This window comes from Notechis scutatus, chromosome 1 (assembly GCF_049901735.1).
Source record: "Notechis scutatus isolate UNSWTSFEM ecotype Mainland chromosome 1, rNotScu1.2, whole genome shotgun sequence".
NCBI classification, from domain to species: Eukaryota; Metazoa; Chordata; class Lepidosauria; order Squamata; family Elapidae; genus Notechis; species Notechis scutatus.
The window spans coordinates 25,037,760-25,055,604 of record NC_142009.1 but is presented as its reverse complement, the minus strand read 5'-3'; the positions used below and the strand labels follow the sequence as shown (position 1 = coordinate 25,055,604).

The 17,845-nt window shown below is 40.3% G+C and overlaps 1 protein-coding gene across 2 annotated transcripts in view; it reads left to right on the top strand.

The window, feature by feature from the left end:
- Positions 1-819: 819 nt before the first annotated feature.
- The window catches only part of HIP1 (huntingtin interacting protein 1), a 74,301-nt gene continuing 57,275 nt past the window's right edge, over positions 820-17,845 (top strand). For both annotated transcript variants that reach the window (XM_026671646.2, XM_087959040.1), the window contains exon 1: positions 820-1,146. In XM_026671646.2, coding sequence (XP_026527431.1) covers positions 958-1,146 — 189 coding nt within the window. In that variant the 5' untranslated portion in view covers positions 820-957. The remainder of the gene's footprint in view (positions 1,147-17,845) is intronic.

Here is a 17,845-nt window from a genome sequence, read left to right as displayed (position 1 = left end):
ATGGTGTAGGGTCTCCCGCTTGGGGGGTGGGTTGGGCTAGATGACCTACAAGGTCCCTTCCAACTGATTATCTGTTAACTTCGGCATTTTTGAAACTACCTTGCATTACATCCTTTAACTTGGGAGATCATTTTAAATATGGAATTAAAAGAGGAAAGCAATTCGTTAGTAAAGTTACTCAGTCACAGATGTTTGATAGTATAGCTGCTATCTCCAATTCTTTAAAAAGACATCTATGCTTATGTGAGAACTCCAACTTTTTTGAATATGGCTATTCTCAACCATCCAGCTCATAGTTGTCCCAAAGTTGCTGTTCTGAAAGACACTTTTCTTTGAAAACATTTCGTTTCTCATCCAAGAAGCTGAAGAACAACAAACACTAGCTGTATTCTCAACATATTTAATCGGAGTTCTGAATCCAGTTTTGAATAAAAGTATTGAATACACTGAATCATAATTTGTCTGCCCACCGCATATTTCATAAATTAACCCAATATGGAATGAGGCTACACAAACACTAGATAAGTTTAGGTAGGCAAACGCAGCAGCTGCTAGACCTCAAAGAGCCACGGTTAAAGATAAGTGGAAGCAACACACCCACCGCGCAACATTTAAAGCGCTCCCTCAATGGGCGAAGTTGGCGCACGTGCAAAAACCAGGCAGATTCTGCAGGAATAGCCAATCCCATCCGAGCAGACGCTCCTCTACCACTGCCTTTCTCGCGACAGCATTCCTCCTTGGAGAGGAGGCATAGCGGGAAAGGAGGGCGGGGGGGGAATACGGGAGCGGGAAAACCTGTGGGGGGAGAAAAGAAGGCGTGTCCAGAAAGTTCGCCTCTTTGGACCTGAAGCCCAATTAGCGGCGTGGCCAAATGAATGGCAGCCTTTGAAAGCCAACCGGAGGAGCGGCATTAGGCAGTCCTGTCAGAGCGCAAAGCGGGCCTTCTTACACGCCGACATGGAGCGCTCCAGTAGTTCCATCAGGCACGGCTCCAACCCTCTCGGCAAGAGTTTGCGGGGCCGCCGTCGGCTCTCGGCGCCGGCTTCGGCAACAGCCTTGAGCGGCGGGGGTGGCGCGGCCGCGCGGCCTGCTGCCGGAGGGGCCCTGGTGGATGTTGCCGAGCGCGACGCCTTCGAGAGAGGGCAGGTACCCGGCTGCGGGAAAACAGTTGCCGGGAGGGAAGCGGCGTGGAAGAGGAGGGAAAGTTGCCGGGGAAAGCGGAGTGGTGTGTGTGTGTGTGTGTGTGGTGTGTGTGTGTAGGTGGCACAAGGGTTGGAACTTTTTACTAACTTTTCAGCTACTTTTGCACACTTTCGGGTTTAATTGGCGCCTAACAAACTTACACGGATTTTTAAGTGGAAAGGGACTTCATTTGTCATAGGAATAAAGAAAAAGTTCCAGCTTGGATGGAAATAATTCAGTATCAACAACTTCGCTTTCAATCCTTCCCTGCCTCTGAGGTGTTTTGCCAGTGTCATTTTGGAGTCTGGTTGTCACCGGTCAAAGACCTCATCTCCTCCTAACTAAAAGGGGGGGAGGACATGGGTAAAAATATGGTATGGAGGGAGCTTTTTGGACAAAGAGTGTTTATTTTTTAATAAAAATCGCATGATTTTTTTCCTACTTAAACAAATAGCTGGGCAGAGAAAACTTGTACTGGTAGTCCTTGGCTTACTACCACAATCGCGCCCCAGATTTTTGTTGCTAAATGAGAAATTTAAGTGAATTTTGCTCCATTTTACAACCTCTTCCACAGTTGTTAAGTGAATCACTGCAATTGTTAAATTAGTAACACGGTTGTTAAGTGAATCTTTCTTCCCTGTTCACTTTGCTTGTCAGAAGGTCACAAAATGTGATCACATGACCCCGGGACATTGCAACAGTCATAAATGCAAGTCAGTTGCCAAGCATCTGAATGTTGATCACGTGATTATGGGGCTGCTACAATAGTCCTAAGTTTGAAAAATGATCATAAGTCACCTTTTTTCAGTGCTTTTGTAACTTCAAACAATCCTTAAACGAACTGTTGTAAGTCGAGGACTACCTGTAACTCCTTAGTGCAGTGGATTCATTGCATGAGAAGGGGGCTGAAGGAGTGGATGTAACTAAGACCATTTTTAAAAATAATTTTAACCTACCTAAGAAAGTTAACAGTACAGCATTAACAAAATCACAATGTTTATTTGTAGGCATTAATGGATGTGGCTAGAAATTATTGATTAGCAATAATACTTGTGTTGTTCAATTCTGAAACACTATTTATCTGTTGCTTCAAAAACTCAAAAAGAGGCCTATGATTTCTTGAAAATCAGTACTAGATACTGTTGTGATATGCAGTGAATATATACCGCCAAGATAGGCAATGCACTAATAAACTTTCATATGCTACAGCTGATATTGTTACTTATGAAAATTAGTTTCCAAAATGGTGAAATGTATGCTTTCCAAATTCAGAAAAAACTTTGGTGGGCAAGTTAGGCCAAGGCCAAACCACACAAGAGAGTTTTGTGGACCAGAGCACAAATGAATACAAGTCTGTATGTGAATGACCTATTTCTGGCTAGCAACAACTGGTAATAATAAAAATAAAAAGACAGATTGTTTATCATGAGACCTTTGCTCTAAGTCTTTTTTAGGTTGAGAGTGTCTTTGTCAAATTTTCCAGGTGGCTGGTAATGGGTTTTGACAGACCAGATTTGGAAAGACAGGGTGGGAGTAGAAGTTACTCTTGTTGTGCAGAACAACATTTCATATATTTGATGTCCCCCCCCCCCCACCATCCCCTTATAAGAAACTCTTCAGAGTTTGTGTGTAAACAAAAAAAAATGAAACAAAATCCACCTTATACTTTCTATTCTCCTGGTACATAGGGTAGTATGCTAAGTCCTGATGGCATTTATGCTAAATGGGGGAACCTCATTCAGAAGTGTTGTGCTATAGTTAATATGGCTTTTCTTGTATTACATATCTTCACTTTTTGGCTCTTCAGACTTTGAGCAAAGGTAATAATTAGTGAGACCACAGAAAAACCATAGACGCGTGTTGCCTTCCTAGAGATTAATACAAAACCCAAAATTAGATATATTGTATAAACTACAAATAAAAGCTTTTCTGTAGGTGTACAATGGTTAGTTGCACATTTCTTTTTTTTTTTTTCTGAAACTTTGTTTCTCTCAACTAAACAGGTATTCATTTACAGTGCTAACTGGTAGAGAGCTGGCAAGAATATTACTTATACCAGGAAAGCTGTTGTTCATGTCTCCTGTTAAATATTCTCATTTTCTTTTAGAATACTTAATTGTAAAGTTGCAGGATCAGGAATCCCAAACCAGGTGTTCTTTAGAGTTATTAGAATACAGTGTTTATCATCTGGCGCTTCCAGCATGGTGTTTGACTGTGCTGGTTGAATGTAATGATAATCCAACATGAATTAAAGCATCAAGTTACCAGACCATTGTAGTGGCTAAACACCAATTTCTATAACAGCCTTTCTCAATTTAGGAATGTTCTTTTGGAATTCTGGAAATTTTGATCACAACATACAGAGATTAAATCTAGTTGTGGGAGCCCATATTATAGCCTACTGTGATATATGAAGTTAGCTGTTCTGTTGGCAGCACATCTAACTGCTGAAAAAAAGCTGATTTCCTTGGGCAATGATTATTAATCCCAAATAACAAATATGTGAGGAATTTGATATGTTTGCTGTGACATGTATTCTGTTTATATCTTGTGATATTGTTGTTGTTCAGAGACTTCCACAGAAGTGAGCCAACTCTCTTCGGGCAATCTGGGAAGGTAAATTGAATATTGCTGAGGACTGTCTTTATTAAATACATGTATGTGGCCTGGTCACCAGGTTTGTGAACCATTATATAATTTTTTGAAGCTTATATTATAGAATTTCTTCCAAAATAAATGTTATATATGAGATTTTATCTCTCTATTTTTATATATTACAATTTATATAATTTATACATATATATATATTTGCTTCTGAAGGAGCTCTAAAGTATAAAATGAAAGTTATAAGAGTGAATTTAAGCAAGGTTTAAGGATGAGCTGACTTTTTCATGCTATAGGTGCATTTACTCATGCTGGTCTTCATAAATATTGAATACACATGGATGGTCATGCATTAAAGGGGAGAGGTTACCTGAAAATGCACACAAATAGGTAGGATAATCTTATATGTAGAAGCCATTTCTAGGATAGATGAATCCTTTCACCTTTCTCACAAGGGAAATTAAAATGTTTTAATTTATTTTGCCAAGTACTTTTGAAGTTTTTTTTCCCTGTTAGGAAGTCAATAGTTCTTTGCTCTAGATTTATCTAGACAGATGCACATTCTGTCTGGTAGATACCCAATGTGTTATATCCCTTGCTAATTCAGCATTAAAAGAACCATGATGGATTAAACTATTGTTAGTTTTGCTTAAATTTTAGTTTTGTAAATATTAAATTTTGAGGGCACCTGTTTCTTACTCCTAGCTATTTGTTAATAGAGCATTTCTTTTAAAATGCTCTAGCATTTAAACAGTTGTTTAAATGGATGATTTCCTGCATTTGGAGGGTTTTCATTTCATCCTCTACAATATTGTGAAGTCTTGATTGACATTATTGTCCCTAAGCATTTACTGCCCTCTTACAGAGTTCTGCCAGTCCCATTTACTAGAGAGCTAACCTCAGTGAAGAAGATAGAACATCAGCTATAGTATATGTGAATTGTCTCAGGATGCAGCAGATTGAGCACACAGTCTCTTTAAATAGAGAAAGCAATGAACAAAATACGGTATTACTTCACTGCCTTCATTACTTCTGCACAGAACAATGTGGCATTGCTTTTTCATATTATGAATCACTTTACTAAGATTTTAGAGTGAAGGACTGAAATAATTTATGATTCATCATGGACAATAAATTAATACATTAATTTCTGAATAAATTGGTCTTGGAGTCTAATGTTGGGGGAAGTCACAGGAATATAACTTGGCAACCACTAATGCTGTTATTTGGATTCTTTAGTGCTTGTAAATGTCAAGGAAGTCAGCAAGGTGTATAAAGAAATTTGGACTGCCTTCCTACTCAATACTTGCTCTGCCTAAATGCTTAACTTGGCCAAGATGAGACTGGCCCTTTGAGGAAGGAGACATTCTATTCTCCTTGCAGATGGATTACATTTACCCAAAAGATTTATGAGATTGTAGATCAGCTTCAAATATTCCATTTACTGGAAAGATCAATGAGAAGGCAGTGACCTTGCAACTTCAGACCCAATTGAATGATATTGATTGTCTGATTGCCAACTGAAAATGGCAGTTCGAGTATGTTACTGTCACTTGTTTTATTGTATGGGTGAACGGGAGGACAGTCCTGCTAGTTCATTCTGGTGGCTTTCAGTATACAGTATCAATGTGAAATTGCTAGGAATTTCAGAGTTTTGCAAAATTCTGAAAGTTGGTGAAATTCAACTCAACTATGGTCTATTCCAGTATACAACGACCATAATCCAATCCATAACTTTGGCAATTTCTTCATCTTCTAATGTTTCGTCTTCATGAATTTCTGGGTCAGGGGTTGTGCTTGATCACCACCCGAGTATGTGTTCGTGACCAGATTCAAAAATTTTGTGAATTTTTTTGGTTGGAACCCGATTTGGTGGTGATCAGAAGTGTTCATGACTAGAGATTCTACTCTACTAGTATTTTGTCTAAGTTTAGTAATGAGCCAGATGGGAAGAACAAAGTAGTATTACATTTGGACAAGATGAAGATATTGTTGGTAAATTAAGGTTTTGCCTGTTTGTGGGTGGGGTTTGTGAGTACATGGCTTCAGAAAGAGCAGTTCCATAATCTGGAGGTTCTTCATCCTCCGTTGTCACAGATTCTCAGGTCGGGTTCATAGTAAGGAACATATTTTTACCAGCTAATACCCTAACCCCAAGCTTTCCTAGGCTTGTTGGACTTGTTGGCAATTATCCATATCCTGGCTATATTATGCATTAACTATTGCAACATATACCACATATTGCCTTACTGTCTAGAAGCGTCAATAAGTGAAAGATGCAGCAGCTATGCTACTAACAGTGCAAGGTACCAATTTTACCTGAAGCTTGTATTCCATTTGGTTTCAGACCGTACCTTGACAAATAGCATAAAGAAACAAACAAATCTACATCCCTTAGCTGCAAGTTGCATTATTTAAGATGTTGATATTTCTTTAAGTTGATATACCACCAATTATTAGAAGTTTACAATAAAGAAACACTTTTAAATCAAGACAATAACAGTTAAACTAACAAAACAGCAAAGCAAGTAAAAACCAACAGTTAACACTATAAGATTCTTTGACTCTGCAGGGAGTGCATTTCAGAGATTTGGTTATGGCAAGAGTGAAAGCTTGATCCAGAGTCGCCACCAGATGTGTCAGCTGCAACATTTGCAGATCTTCTCAACACAGTGTGTATAGAAAGGGCGTTGGTACTTACCTGATACGCCCGATCTCTGTGAGCTGTGAAGAGCATCCAGAAGTGGGAGGTGCTTCAGTCTCTTCTGGAAAGGCTGGGCTTAAAACTCCAGGACGCTTCCCCTCCTCCACGGGACACCTCCCCAGTGTCCCCCAGTTTTGCGAAGACTGAGGGCCAAAGTCCGGGACTCATCACCTAATCTAGATCTCTGACTGGAATGGAACCCCACCAGACGGAAAGAAATGGGTGGGGCTGGATGCTCTTCACAGCTCACAGAGAACGGGCATATCAGGTAAGTACCAATGCCCTTTCTCCCATGAGCTGTTCAGAGCATCCAGAAGTGGGATATACCAAAGCTTGGCCTGTCCTTAGGGAGGGACTCCGTCTGGATCGAAATCTACTCCTAAATTCTGTGGACCCTCTGCAGGACTCTTCTGCCAAATGAAGCATCCGCTGAGGCATAGACATCAATTTTATAATTTCTGACAAAGGGAGATGGTGAAGACCAAGTTGCCACTCTGCAAATTTCATCTATGGAAGCCCGTGTGGCCCATGCTGCTGATGTTGCCGCACTCCTTGTTGAGTGGGCTGTAATGCCCTTAGGAACTGAGATGGACTGGCATTCGTAACTTTTAGCTATGGTGGCTCTCAACTATCTACCGATGGTCGTCGACAACACCTTTTGCCCTAAAGTGGATGGGTTGAAAGATAGGAATAAAGCCTCAGATTTTTGAAATGCCGCCGTGCGGTCTAGATAGATGCTTAAGGCCCTTCGAACGTCAAGTCGATGCCATTGATGCTCCAGTCTATGAGATGGTTTCGGACAAAAATTTGGAAGGACCAACTCCTGCGCTCTGTGGAAGGCTGAATTTACTTTAGGAGTGAACGATGGATCCAATCGGAGAATCACTCTGTCCGCATGAAACACGCACAGGTCCTTTCTCATTGACAATGCTGCCAATTCGGAAATTCTCCTACCTGATGTGATTGCAATTAGGAAGGCCACCTTATATGTCAGGAATTTAAGACTAGTGGTTCTTAAAGGCTCGAATGGGCCAGTTGTAAGTGCGGTTAACACCTTGTTGAGCTCCCAAGTGGGATAGCGGTGAATTACAAGAGGTCGTAAGTTTGCAGCACCCTTAAGAAAGCTGCGGAAATGTGGATGGTGCGCTATGGAATGGAGGTCACCCCAGGCTATCACCGAGGCTAAAGCTGCCACCTGTCTGCGTAAAGTATTTGGAGATAGGCCCTTGGTCAACCCCTCCTGTAAAAAGTCCAATAATTGTCCTATTGATGGGGCAGTTGGGTCGATCTTAGACCCCTGGCACCAGCGACAGAAGGCGGACCACGTGGCCTCGTATATACGATTTGTTTTTGTTTTTTTAAAACAAGTTTTATTAATTTTTAAAACACACAAATTATCATTATTCATTACATGTTTAAACCTTTTTCATTGTCAATTTAACAAGTCAGATAAATTATAATTCTATTTTAAACCATTTCCATACAACATACCAAAACCTCTTATTCAATTTCTCTTTACTTCTCTTTACTCTTATTCAATATCATTATTATTATTTCATCTGTTTCTTTCTGACTTAGTTACCATTATTCTCATTCTATATTTCTACAAGTTTTAACTAATTCTCCCCCCAAAAGACATATACACACAACACACAAAACATTAAAAAAATCTTTTTGAAAGTAACTTGGACCCAGGTGTCTCTCTCTTCATGGACTTCAATTATATTCATGCTCATCTTACATATCATTACTTATTTTATTTACCATTCTAAGCCTTCTATATTAACTTCCCCACATATTTCACACTTCTTACTTCTATCTTAATTAATCATCTTAGCTTGAATCATTATGTTTATATCTTTTGTCCATTTTTATCATCCCTTTGTCTCATTCCTTATAAAAAAAAAAAAAAATAAGTTTCTCCTGAAATCATTAATCAGAGTATGATGCCTTTCTATCTCCCCCCTAAGTTAATCAAATTAATCTTTAAAATAATATCTAATACCCAATCCGACTTTGCTTGGTACATTCTATCTAACTAATACATCCAACATAATTAAGTACATAATTAGACAATAAATCCAAATATTAAAAAAGATACTATAATAAAAATTTTATAATAACATCAATACCATAGTCTTATTAAACTCTTTAATTAAAACAATATTCTAAACCTCCCCTATTATTAAGTTTTAAAGCCAATCATTTTTAAACATTTTAACATTTTAATCTCTTATCAACTCTTAAGTCATTACAATACTACCATCTCATCTTATGTACCTTGCAAAATCTTTTTTTAAAAAAAAAAAAAATTATACTTTATCCATTATCCATAAAAATTTCTTTTTTTCATTTAATTTCAAAACATTGTAGCTTTTCTCCACCTTTTCCCTTTCTTTCTTCTCCCAACAAACCTTTCTACCCCCCTTCTTCTAGCCTCTGCCTTACCAGCTTCCCTTCTCTGTCGTATTCCTTTTCCCTTTTGTTTACTATCATCATATTGGTTTTGCACCTTATTTTCCCTTTCTTAAATGTTTTTTTAGATCTTAAATCCTTAAGTCCTTTAGTTTTCTTCTTTTCTCTTCTTTTCTTTTCTTTCTCTCTTCCTTCTTTCTGGATCAAATTCTGAGATTCATTAAAAATGGCTCCTTCCTTTCTTTCTTGTTCCTCTGCTGTCTTCATCTGTTGTAATGTTTGTTGATAATTAGTAAGCGCCATTTCTAAGAAAAGGAAAGCTTCTTCCACACCATCTTTACCATTTTTTTTTTGCTTGTTCATATTCTTTTCTTAGTTCCTCAACAGAAAGAGCCATTATAAATCTTTTCTTTTCTTTTCCCCTTCTTTCTTCTTACAACAACCAGAATATTCAAAAGAAAATAAAAAAATAAAACAGTCCCAAAGTTATCAGTCAGTCCAAACCAAGGCAGAGTTCTCACTTTCTCCTTCTGGGGTAATATCAATCCAAGAGAAAGAAAGTCCAAATCTGTTTAAAATCTTATTGCAATATATTCTTGTCTTCAAATCCTTAAGGCATCTGCTCCAACAAAGTCTTAGCATACAAATATTTTCTTTTTAATCCTCTCTCTTCCCACTCATCGCTTAAAACCAATTTTCACCTAAAAGAAATAGGTTTCTTAATATCCAGTTATTTATTCCGTAGGAAAAGAGGAAAGCTATCCTTTCAGCACCTTCAAACAGCCGCTTTTTCCTCTTCTGGCAGGTATTATTCAGAAAGTCATACTTTTCAGGAATTTTATTAAATATGTCTTAGAGTCCTAGGAGCCAAGAAAAACTTTCTCCTCTCAATCACTTTCTCCACTTCCTCCTGCGCATTCTTACCCGGCTGCCAGCTTCTTTGTGGCGGCCATTACAGACCGCCGCTGCACCGTCCTGGAAAAGGGAGTTCTGCCGGCCAGGGAGGGAGTCTGCAACACCCCCAAACCCTTCTCCGGATCCCCCTACCTTCAGCTGCCCCTGCAGGGCAGCTAGCTCCGCACCCGCTGGGTCGGAGCCCCAAAACGGCTAGCGCGGCAGGGATCGCGCAGCTTCGCAAATCCCTGCCGCTCGCGGCTTCGACAAACCGGAAGATCCTGGCCTCGTATATACGATTTGTTGAGGACTGTCTGGATGCTTGAATGGTGGCAATAGCATCCTCTGAAATCTGTTGGGCCCTTAAACGGCTCCGCTTAACCTCCATACGGCTAGACTGAGCCATTGTGGGTTCGGGTGAAGTATCGGCCCTTGGGAGAGGGAAACCTTCGACGGTGGAATTTTCCAAGGTTGTTCTCTCGACAGGTCCTGTAAATCTGCGAACCACATTCGCCTGGGCCAGTAAGGGGCAACCAATATCAATTTCGCTCGCTCTTCCAATAACTTCTGGATCAACCTGGGTATTACCGGGAGTGGAGGAAACACATATAGAAGTCCGGGAGGCCACTGACATCGCAGGGCATTGACAGCCTCCGCCCCTGAGTCGGGTACCTTGAAATATACCGGGGCAATTGGGCGTTGAGAGGAGAGGCAAATAGATCGATCACCGGTTGCACAAACCTCCGCACTGCTTCTTGGAAGACAGACGGATGTATGCGCCACTCTGCCTGATCTATTGTGGCCCTGCTGAGCCAGTCTGCTTGTGTGTTTAAGGCCCCTGCTATGTGTTCTGCCTTGAGCGAAAACAGATTGGCCTCGGCCCACTTGAACAACTTGGCCGTCTCCAGCATCAGAAGTTTGGAATGGGTACCCCCCTGTCTGTTTACGTGGGCCTTGGTTGTGATATTGTCTGTCAAGACCAGAACGTGGCATGATTGGAAAAGGGGTAGAAAACTGCGTAAGGCCAGGTGAACTGCTCGCAGCTCCAACAGGTTGATGCTTTGTGATTGTTCGGAAATATTCCAAATTCCCTGCGCAGTGTGGGATTGGAAGTGAGCTCCCCATCCTACCAGGCTGGCATCGGTTGTGATCGTTGCCCTGTAAGGTTCCTTGAAAGGACACCCTTGTTTATCATTTTTCCACCACCAGCGGAGTGATCGGAGAACATTGTGCGGTACCTTTATCCGGACGCTGGAAGTGGCTCTTCCGGATCGCTGGAAAGGTAGCAGGAACCATTGCAGCTCTCTAGAATGGAATCGAGCCCAAGGCACAATGGAAATACAAGAAATCAGTTTCCCTAACAGTTGAGACAGCACTGCCAGGGAAACCCTCTTTAAGACTCTGATCTCTCTGGCCAAAGACTGGATACTGTTTAACCTGTCCTGAGAGAGAAAGACCTTGCCCTCCACGGTATCTATCACTGCCCCTAAATGAACTAACCTAGTTGAGGGGATCAAATGGCTTTTATCCCAATTTATGGAAAAGCCATGACCCTGAAGGGTCTTCAGAGTAATCTTGATATCCAATTTTGCTTGATGTCTGGAAGATGACAAAATTAAAATATCATCCAGATAACATTGTAAGCGAATAGATTTGATCCTGAGTGAGGCAGCCAAAGCCGCGAGGACCTTGGTAAAAGTCCTAGGGGCGAAGCCAGACCGAATGGTAGGGCGATATATTCGTAGTGCCGATCACAGTAGCAAAATCTAAGATATTTGTAGTGAGCTGGTAGATAAGCCTCTGTGAGATCTATAGAGGTCAGGACATCGTTCTCTCTAATGCTGAGCAGAATGGACTAGAGAGTAGTCATCTTGAATTTTCAATAAACCAATAATCTGTTCAGATGTTTGAGGTCCAGAATTGCCCTCCAGCCCCCCGAACTCTTTGGGACCACAAACAATAGAGAGTAACAGCCTTGACCCCGCTGTTCAGATGGGACCTCTCTAATGGCCCGAATATGTAGAAGATCATTGATAGCATCCTGCATCAATACCTTCTTAATGGGGTCTGTGGACCTAGGGCTCCTAATGAAAAAGTTCGGGGGGGGGGAGGATTGAAACTCTAGCGCCAAACTAAACGTAATAGTGTCCTTGACCCACTCAGAGGTGGAGCTGTCCCATTGATCAGCAAACAATTTTAGCCGCCCTCCAATGGGAACTGCTGTCAAGGACTCACTTGGGGCGATGAAAAAAATCGGCCTCCAGTGCCTCTGGGGTTTCTTCTGTTTTGGCCTCCCCGCTGACCTCTATCGGAAGATTCAGACCTATCCTGTCTAAAACTGGGCCTGTAGCCTGATGTTCTCTGAGATCTGGGAATGTATGGGCCTTGATAGTAGGATCGAAAGGAACCCCTTCGAAACGACTGGGGCGTTCTGTTTTCAGACCTCCGAAAGAGAGGGGAAGTACTTTTTTCTTGTTTCTATTCTCTATAAGGAGGGGCTCCAAGACACTGCCAAATAATTTATCCCCCGATATTGGGGCTGATGCCAACTTGCATTTATGCTTGGTATCCACCTGCCAATGCCTGAGCCATAGCAGTCTCCGTGCTGATACGTGAGATGCTATTGGCCTAGATGAGAATTTGACTGCATTAAATGTGGCGTCGGCAGAGAATTCTGCTGCTGCAATAATTTTAGCTATGTCCTGGTGGGCTCTGACATTTGATGCCGGCAATATATCCCTCAAGTGGAAGAGCCATCGGAGGGAGGACCGTGTAAAAAAGGACGCTGCTGTAGCTGCCCTAATGGCCCAGGCGTCAGAAACGTGCGCCCTACGGAGTGCCAACTCTGCTCTCTTTTCTTCCAGTCTCAGGGCTTCCTCGGCCTCGTTGGGAAAGGTTGAAGAAGAGGCCAGTGCCACAATGGGCTCATCCACCTCCGGCGTTTTGAGAAAATTTGAAAACTCTGGTGCCAAATTATAATATTGTTTATCGTACCCTGTTGGGGCTGGGTATGATGCTGCTGATGCCCATTGATTTTGTACTAATTCAGCAAACATACAAGGGACAGGAATAGTTTCCGCCTCATTAGCCAGTTGTGAGAATGTTAGATCCTCGGATTCGTCCTGAGACCCTGTTGACAATGGATGAGGGTTTGATGTGCCTAGTTTAGCGGTGTTCTTTGCCTTGAACGGTAAGGATTTAAAGAGGTGCGGGCGAAAAAGGCCAGAAAAAGTAGGTTGGTCCGGAATGAGGCCTTCGTCGTCCGACATTCCCCGTTCTAGTGGGTCAGCCTCTGACAACCCTAAGTCCATCTGATGGATCGACCCCCCCTCCATGGGAACATCCTGATCCTCAAAGTCCACCTCCTCCCGAAGACCCTGGGCTGGTATGTTAGGAATATTGGGGAATACCTGAGTTTGATGTTGTCCGATATGCGCAAAGGATCGAGCGGACAGGGATCCCGCATCCGAAGCGGCCGAGAAGTGTCTGGTCCTGATGGATTGCTGAACTCTAGCCGCAATGCCCCTTTGAATCACCATCTCCATCCATTGCCTCATTTTGATGGGGATAGTCTCAGGTAATCCCTCCTCCTGTCTTAGGCCGGCGACCGTAGGGGTGAAGGTTGCCTCTGGGATTGGCCGGGCATTGCTCATTGGAGGAGATGTGCCTATGGGAGGTTGTCCAGAAACAGCCGTTGGGGGGTTTGGTTTTTGGTTTTTTTTTGGGTTTTTTTTTGGGGGGGTGTTTTTTTTTTTTTTTTTTTTTTTTTTTTTTTTTTTTGGTGATATTTTTTTTTTTTTTTGTTTTATTTTTTTTTTTCTTAAAGAATTTTTTTGGGTTTTTTGGTATTTTTAATTTTTTTTTTGTGGGGTAATATTTATTTTACTTTTTTTTATAGGGGACTATTATTAAAATTTGATTGAATTTTAAAAAGGGTGGGGGGGTTTCCCCACCGGTTGTGGGGTCTTTTTTTTCCCCCTCCCCAATTTAAATGGCACTTGCAGTTTCAGTCCGAAGAAATGATCCAAAGGCAATTGCAAAGAAATGCCTGTTTAATGACTAGCCTGCTTATCCAACGTTAGCCAGACAAGGAAGAGCTAAACCCAGGGAGAACAAAGTGGAAAGGTACTGCCTCGGTCCCCAGAAAGGGAAACCAGCGAGGAATGGCGCCTGTGATAATTAGGCGCGAAGTTGTGCCAGCCGTTGAAAAGGGCGGGAAGCAGAATCACTGTTGCTAATGTCTGAGCCGTCTAATGAGCCGCTGCTGCTGAGGCTCTAACTTGCGAGTTAAATGCTGCTGTCAGACGAAACGGCAAGGCAAAGTGAGCCGCGGCTGCGAGTGCTCCGCTCCAATCGCAAAGAAGAGGACCGGAAAGTTAGATAAGGTAATTGCCTGAGGCGGTAGCCTCAAGCTGCCTGCGGAGTGGCAGGTTCTGCTATTTACAAAGAAACTGTTGTTTTTTTTTAACTAATCGAGGTAACCTAATAGAGGGACAAGCCTGAAAAAGCCAAATTAAATGGAGAAGAATTTTAAAAGCTGAAATAACACAAGAGCAAACCTGAATCAGAAAACCGTTCCAGTCAGGGAGTGCACACCCTCTTACCACGAAGGCTGAGCTAAAACGGGGATGCTGGGGAGGTGTCCCGTGGAGGAGGAGGAGCGTCCCGGAGTTTTAAGCCCAGCCTTTCCAGAAAAGACTGAAGCACCTCCCACTTCTGGATGCTCTGAACAGCTCATGGGAGAAAGAGATGCTATTTCAAGTCGTCTTAATCTAAGCCATACTGGGTGTTAATTGCAATAAGCAAGACTTTGTATTATGCTCAGAAAATAATTGGCAGCTAGTTCTGTTCTTTATGCCTAAGTAAAGTACTGCATGGGATTTTCTTATTTCTAGGAATAATCTGGTTGCTGAGTTTTATACCAATTGAAATTTCCACATGCTAAACACAAGCAGTCCTATTTAGAGCAGGGTACTATAGTCAAATCTAAAATTTAAACGACAAACTGACTAGCCTAGAGATTGCCTTTCCCATTGTGAACTTTCCTGGCTTTAGGTTCTCCAGACAGGTTACTTAGAAGATATCCCAATTGTTAGACAACCTTATTTTTGGTATGAAGGACTATATTCTTGGCTTTTCTTATATTGCTCCTGGATTATGGAATGTGCTCCATGGAAGTTGCATCTTTGACTCCAGGCTTTTAATTATAGATTAATGTTTGTACTTTAATTTATATTTTACTGTTTCAATATATTGTTACTGGTAATTGTCTTTGTTCATTAGAATAGAAAAATAGGATATGTAGTACATTGAATATGGAGTTAAAAATAAAAATAATCTACAAATAAATCACAAGGTACTTCATCCAAGATGGTGTCTCTACTTAAATAAGCAAATATTAGTTGACCAGCAAGGAAATCTACCAAAAGAGAAATGCCTTTAAAAATCAATTGATCAATTGATTAGATTGTGATTAACTTATTTGAATACCACCGAAAATTAATTATGAAACATGGCAGTGATCTGAATTGGGAATAGATATACAAATGGCACAGGCTTGCTAAGAGACAGTTAAGAGCAGTTTCATTAAGGAAAATGGTAATATTCTCATAGTAGTATTTTCTTTGTTTTGAGTTTCACCACATGAGAATATGGTAAATCCATTGCATGTGAAGATAAGCTACTTCTTTTAAGGCTTATAGATTCTGAAAACTGAAGTTACAGCTTGTGATAAAAATAACTCCATTATTGTGGCCACTATTGGCAGCCATCAATTTGTGTTCAGAAGATAATACATTAAATATTTATTATGGAGAAATAAAGCTGCTTTTAACAAACAATAGAGGGATGGGAGGGAAAAACATCTTAGTGTTTAGTGCTTTTTTTCAGCACAGATAGCTCTATGTTTTCTAGAAAGTGCATGGGGTTACTTTGACTTTTATCTACTTGAAAACAGACCAATAAAATGGTTTTGGAGAAGCTAATACTGTATCATAAGATGGGATTTATGTAGTACATGCGTTAAATATGAAGTATTTGTTATCTTTGATATGAAAGAGTGCATTGCTCACTGCGCGTGATGGTGATAGTGCAGAACTATTACAGGTACACTACCAAGCAGATTTGTAGCAGGTCAAATTTTCAGCACAAGGAATACATAGAAAAGAATCAAACTGGGACTAAGGGCAGTTTTATATTGAAGTCCAAACTAAATGTTAGAGCATTTCATTTAATTAGAAGGCCTAGTGAGAGGAGTACTCTGTAATTCAAAATTTAGATTAAAAATTCAAAATTAGGTTCTCACATTATGCTAGAAGCCATAATATGATTAATTCAGCTTTAGCTTTATAATATACATATACATTTTTTCTGAGAACTCAAGGTGGGCGTCCTTAGGGTCTCCACAATATTATTGTTCAGCGATTGGTTGGGCTACAAGAATATAACTGGTGCAGAATCACATAATGAGCTCTGTGGTCAACTGGTATCTTGAATTTAGGATACAAGTCTAACAACTATTACAATTATGATTTTCAGAGCATAATATATTGTTTAGTGTTAAGTGTCTTTATATTCAACAAGCTATATGTAAACAAATCATGGCTTAACATGATTAATGAACTTTAACCATTAAGCATCACAGTTACTCAAACAAATGGGCTGTTAACAGAGCCATTGAGCTGGATAGCATCTATCATCTTGGTCAGGTGCCTCACCCCAAATCCCAAAGCAGATGAAAAAGACCAATCAAAATTGAGACAAAAGCATCTCCAAGAATCAATTGATCAACACCTCCTATGAAATAACCATTCACCAACCAACTCCTCTAAGATCATATCTGATGCAGACTACAAATGCTACAAGACAACACCATCCCCCACCCCTGCCCTTTCTAAGGAAGCCTTACGGGGAAATGGAGTGAAACGTCTGCCAGAAGCCTGCTTAGTATGTCAATATTAATTCCCTAAAGTCTGGAGAATTTGACCACAAAGTATGCACAGTACAGCAAACCTGGACCATCTTTTGTTCCAAGAGTACATAATCTATTGTGTTAAATTGAGTTATGCTCAATTCATGGTTTTTACCAGATTTTTGAAGATGATCTTGAGAATCCCTTGGCTGAAATGAGAATATTGTAGTCATGAAAGAAAGCTACATTGCTATAATTAATGGAAGAGTGGTTATTGTAGAAAAAAATAAGAACAAGCCTGGAATTTCATGAATTTCTATATACTTCTCTACAGAATTGTGAATTGCAAAATTGGAGCTGCCTAGAATCACTTTATTGTGAGATTGGCGGCTATATAAATGCAAGAAATAAGTAAATAAATAAATTTTAAGCATGCTGTTGATCACTTATTTTTCAAAATTCAGGGATATACTGTTTCTCATACAGGAAATCCAGAATGCAATTTTTGGACAACTTGTTCAAAAACTCTCGTGTTTCTGAAGTCTGCGCTGAGCAAAGAAAATAAGAACAAATAACTTTCGGAATGGAGACAAGTATGCCAGCAATAGCATGATACATATGTTTCTTTGTTATACATTGAAACTAGGCTGTATTAGCTGGAGCTTGTAGTATTCTGAAATCGGTCTTTATACTTCTGTATTTGATGTTAAATGTCAAAATTTAAGATGATCCCATTTTTTGTGATAGTATTTAACTAAACCTGCCTTGTTCAAGCCAGGTGAGTGTTCGGTCCTGATCACACTGTTGAATGTCTGGTGGTAAACATCGTTCAAATAGAAGACATAGCAAATGCTTCAGAAAATTATTGAACATTGGTTTTTTCATAATATGATTTAAGATTTCTCTCCTCTTTTCTTCTATTACTCTTTTTTTCCCTAGAATAATCATTATATGGGTTTTCACTTAACACCTATAAATTCTGCATATAGCCATTTGGAGTTGTCTAGTAGACTTCAAATATATTTTTCCTTCCTGATTCTGTTTTCATTATTAATGAAACATTAATGTCCATGGTTCTGATTGTCATAAATAAAAAGCAGTAAGTGAATGCTGCTGATTTATTGATTAAAGGTCAG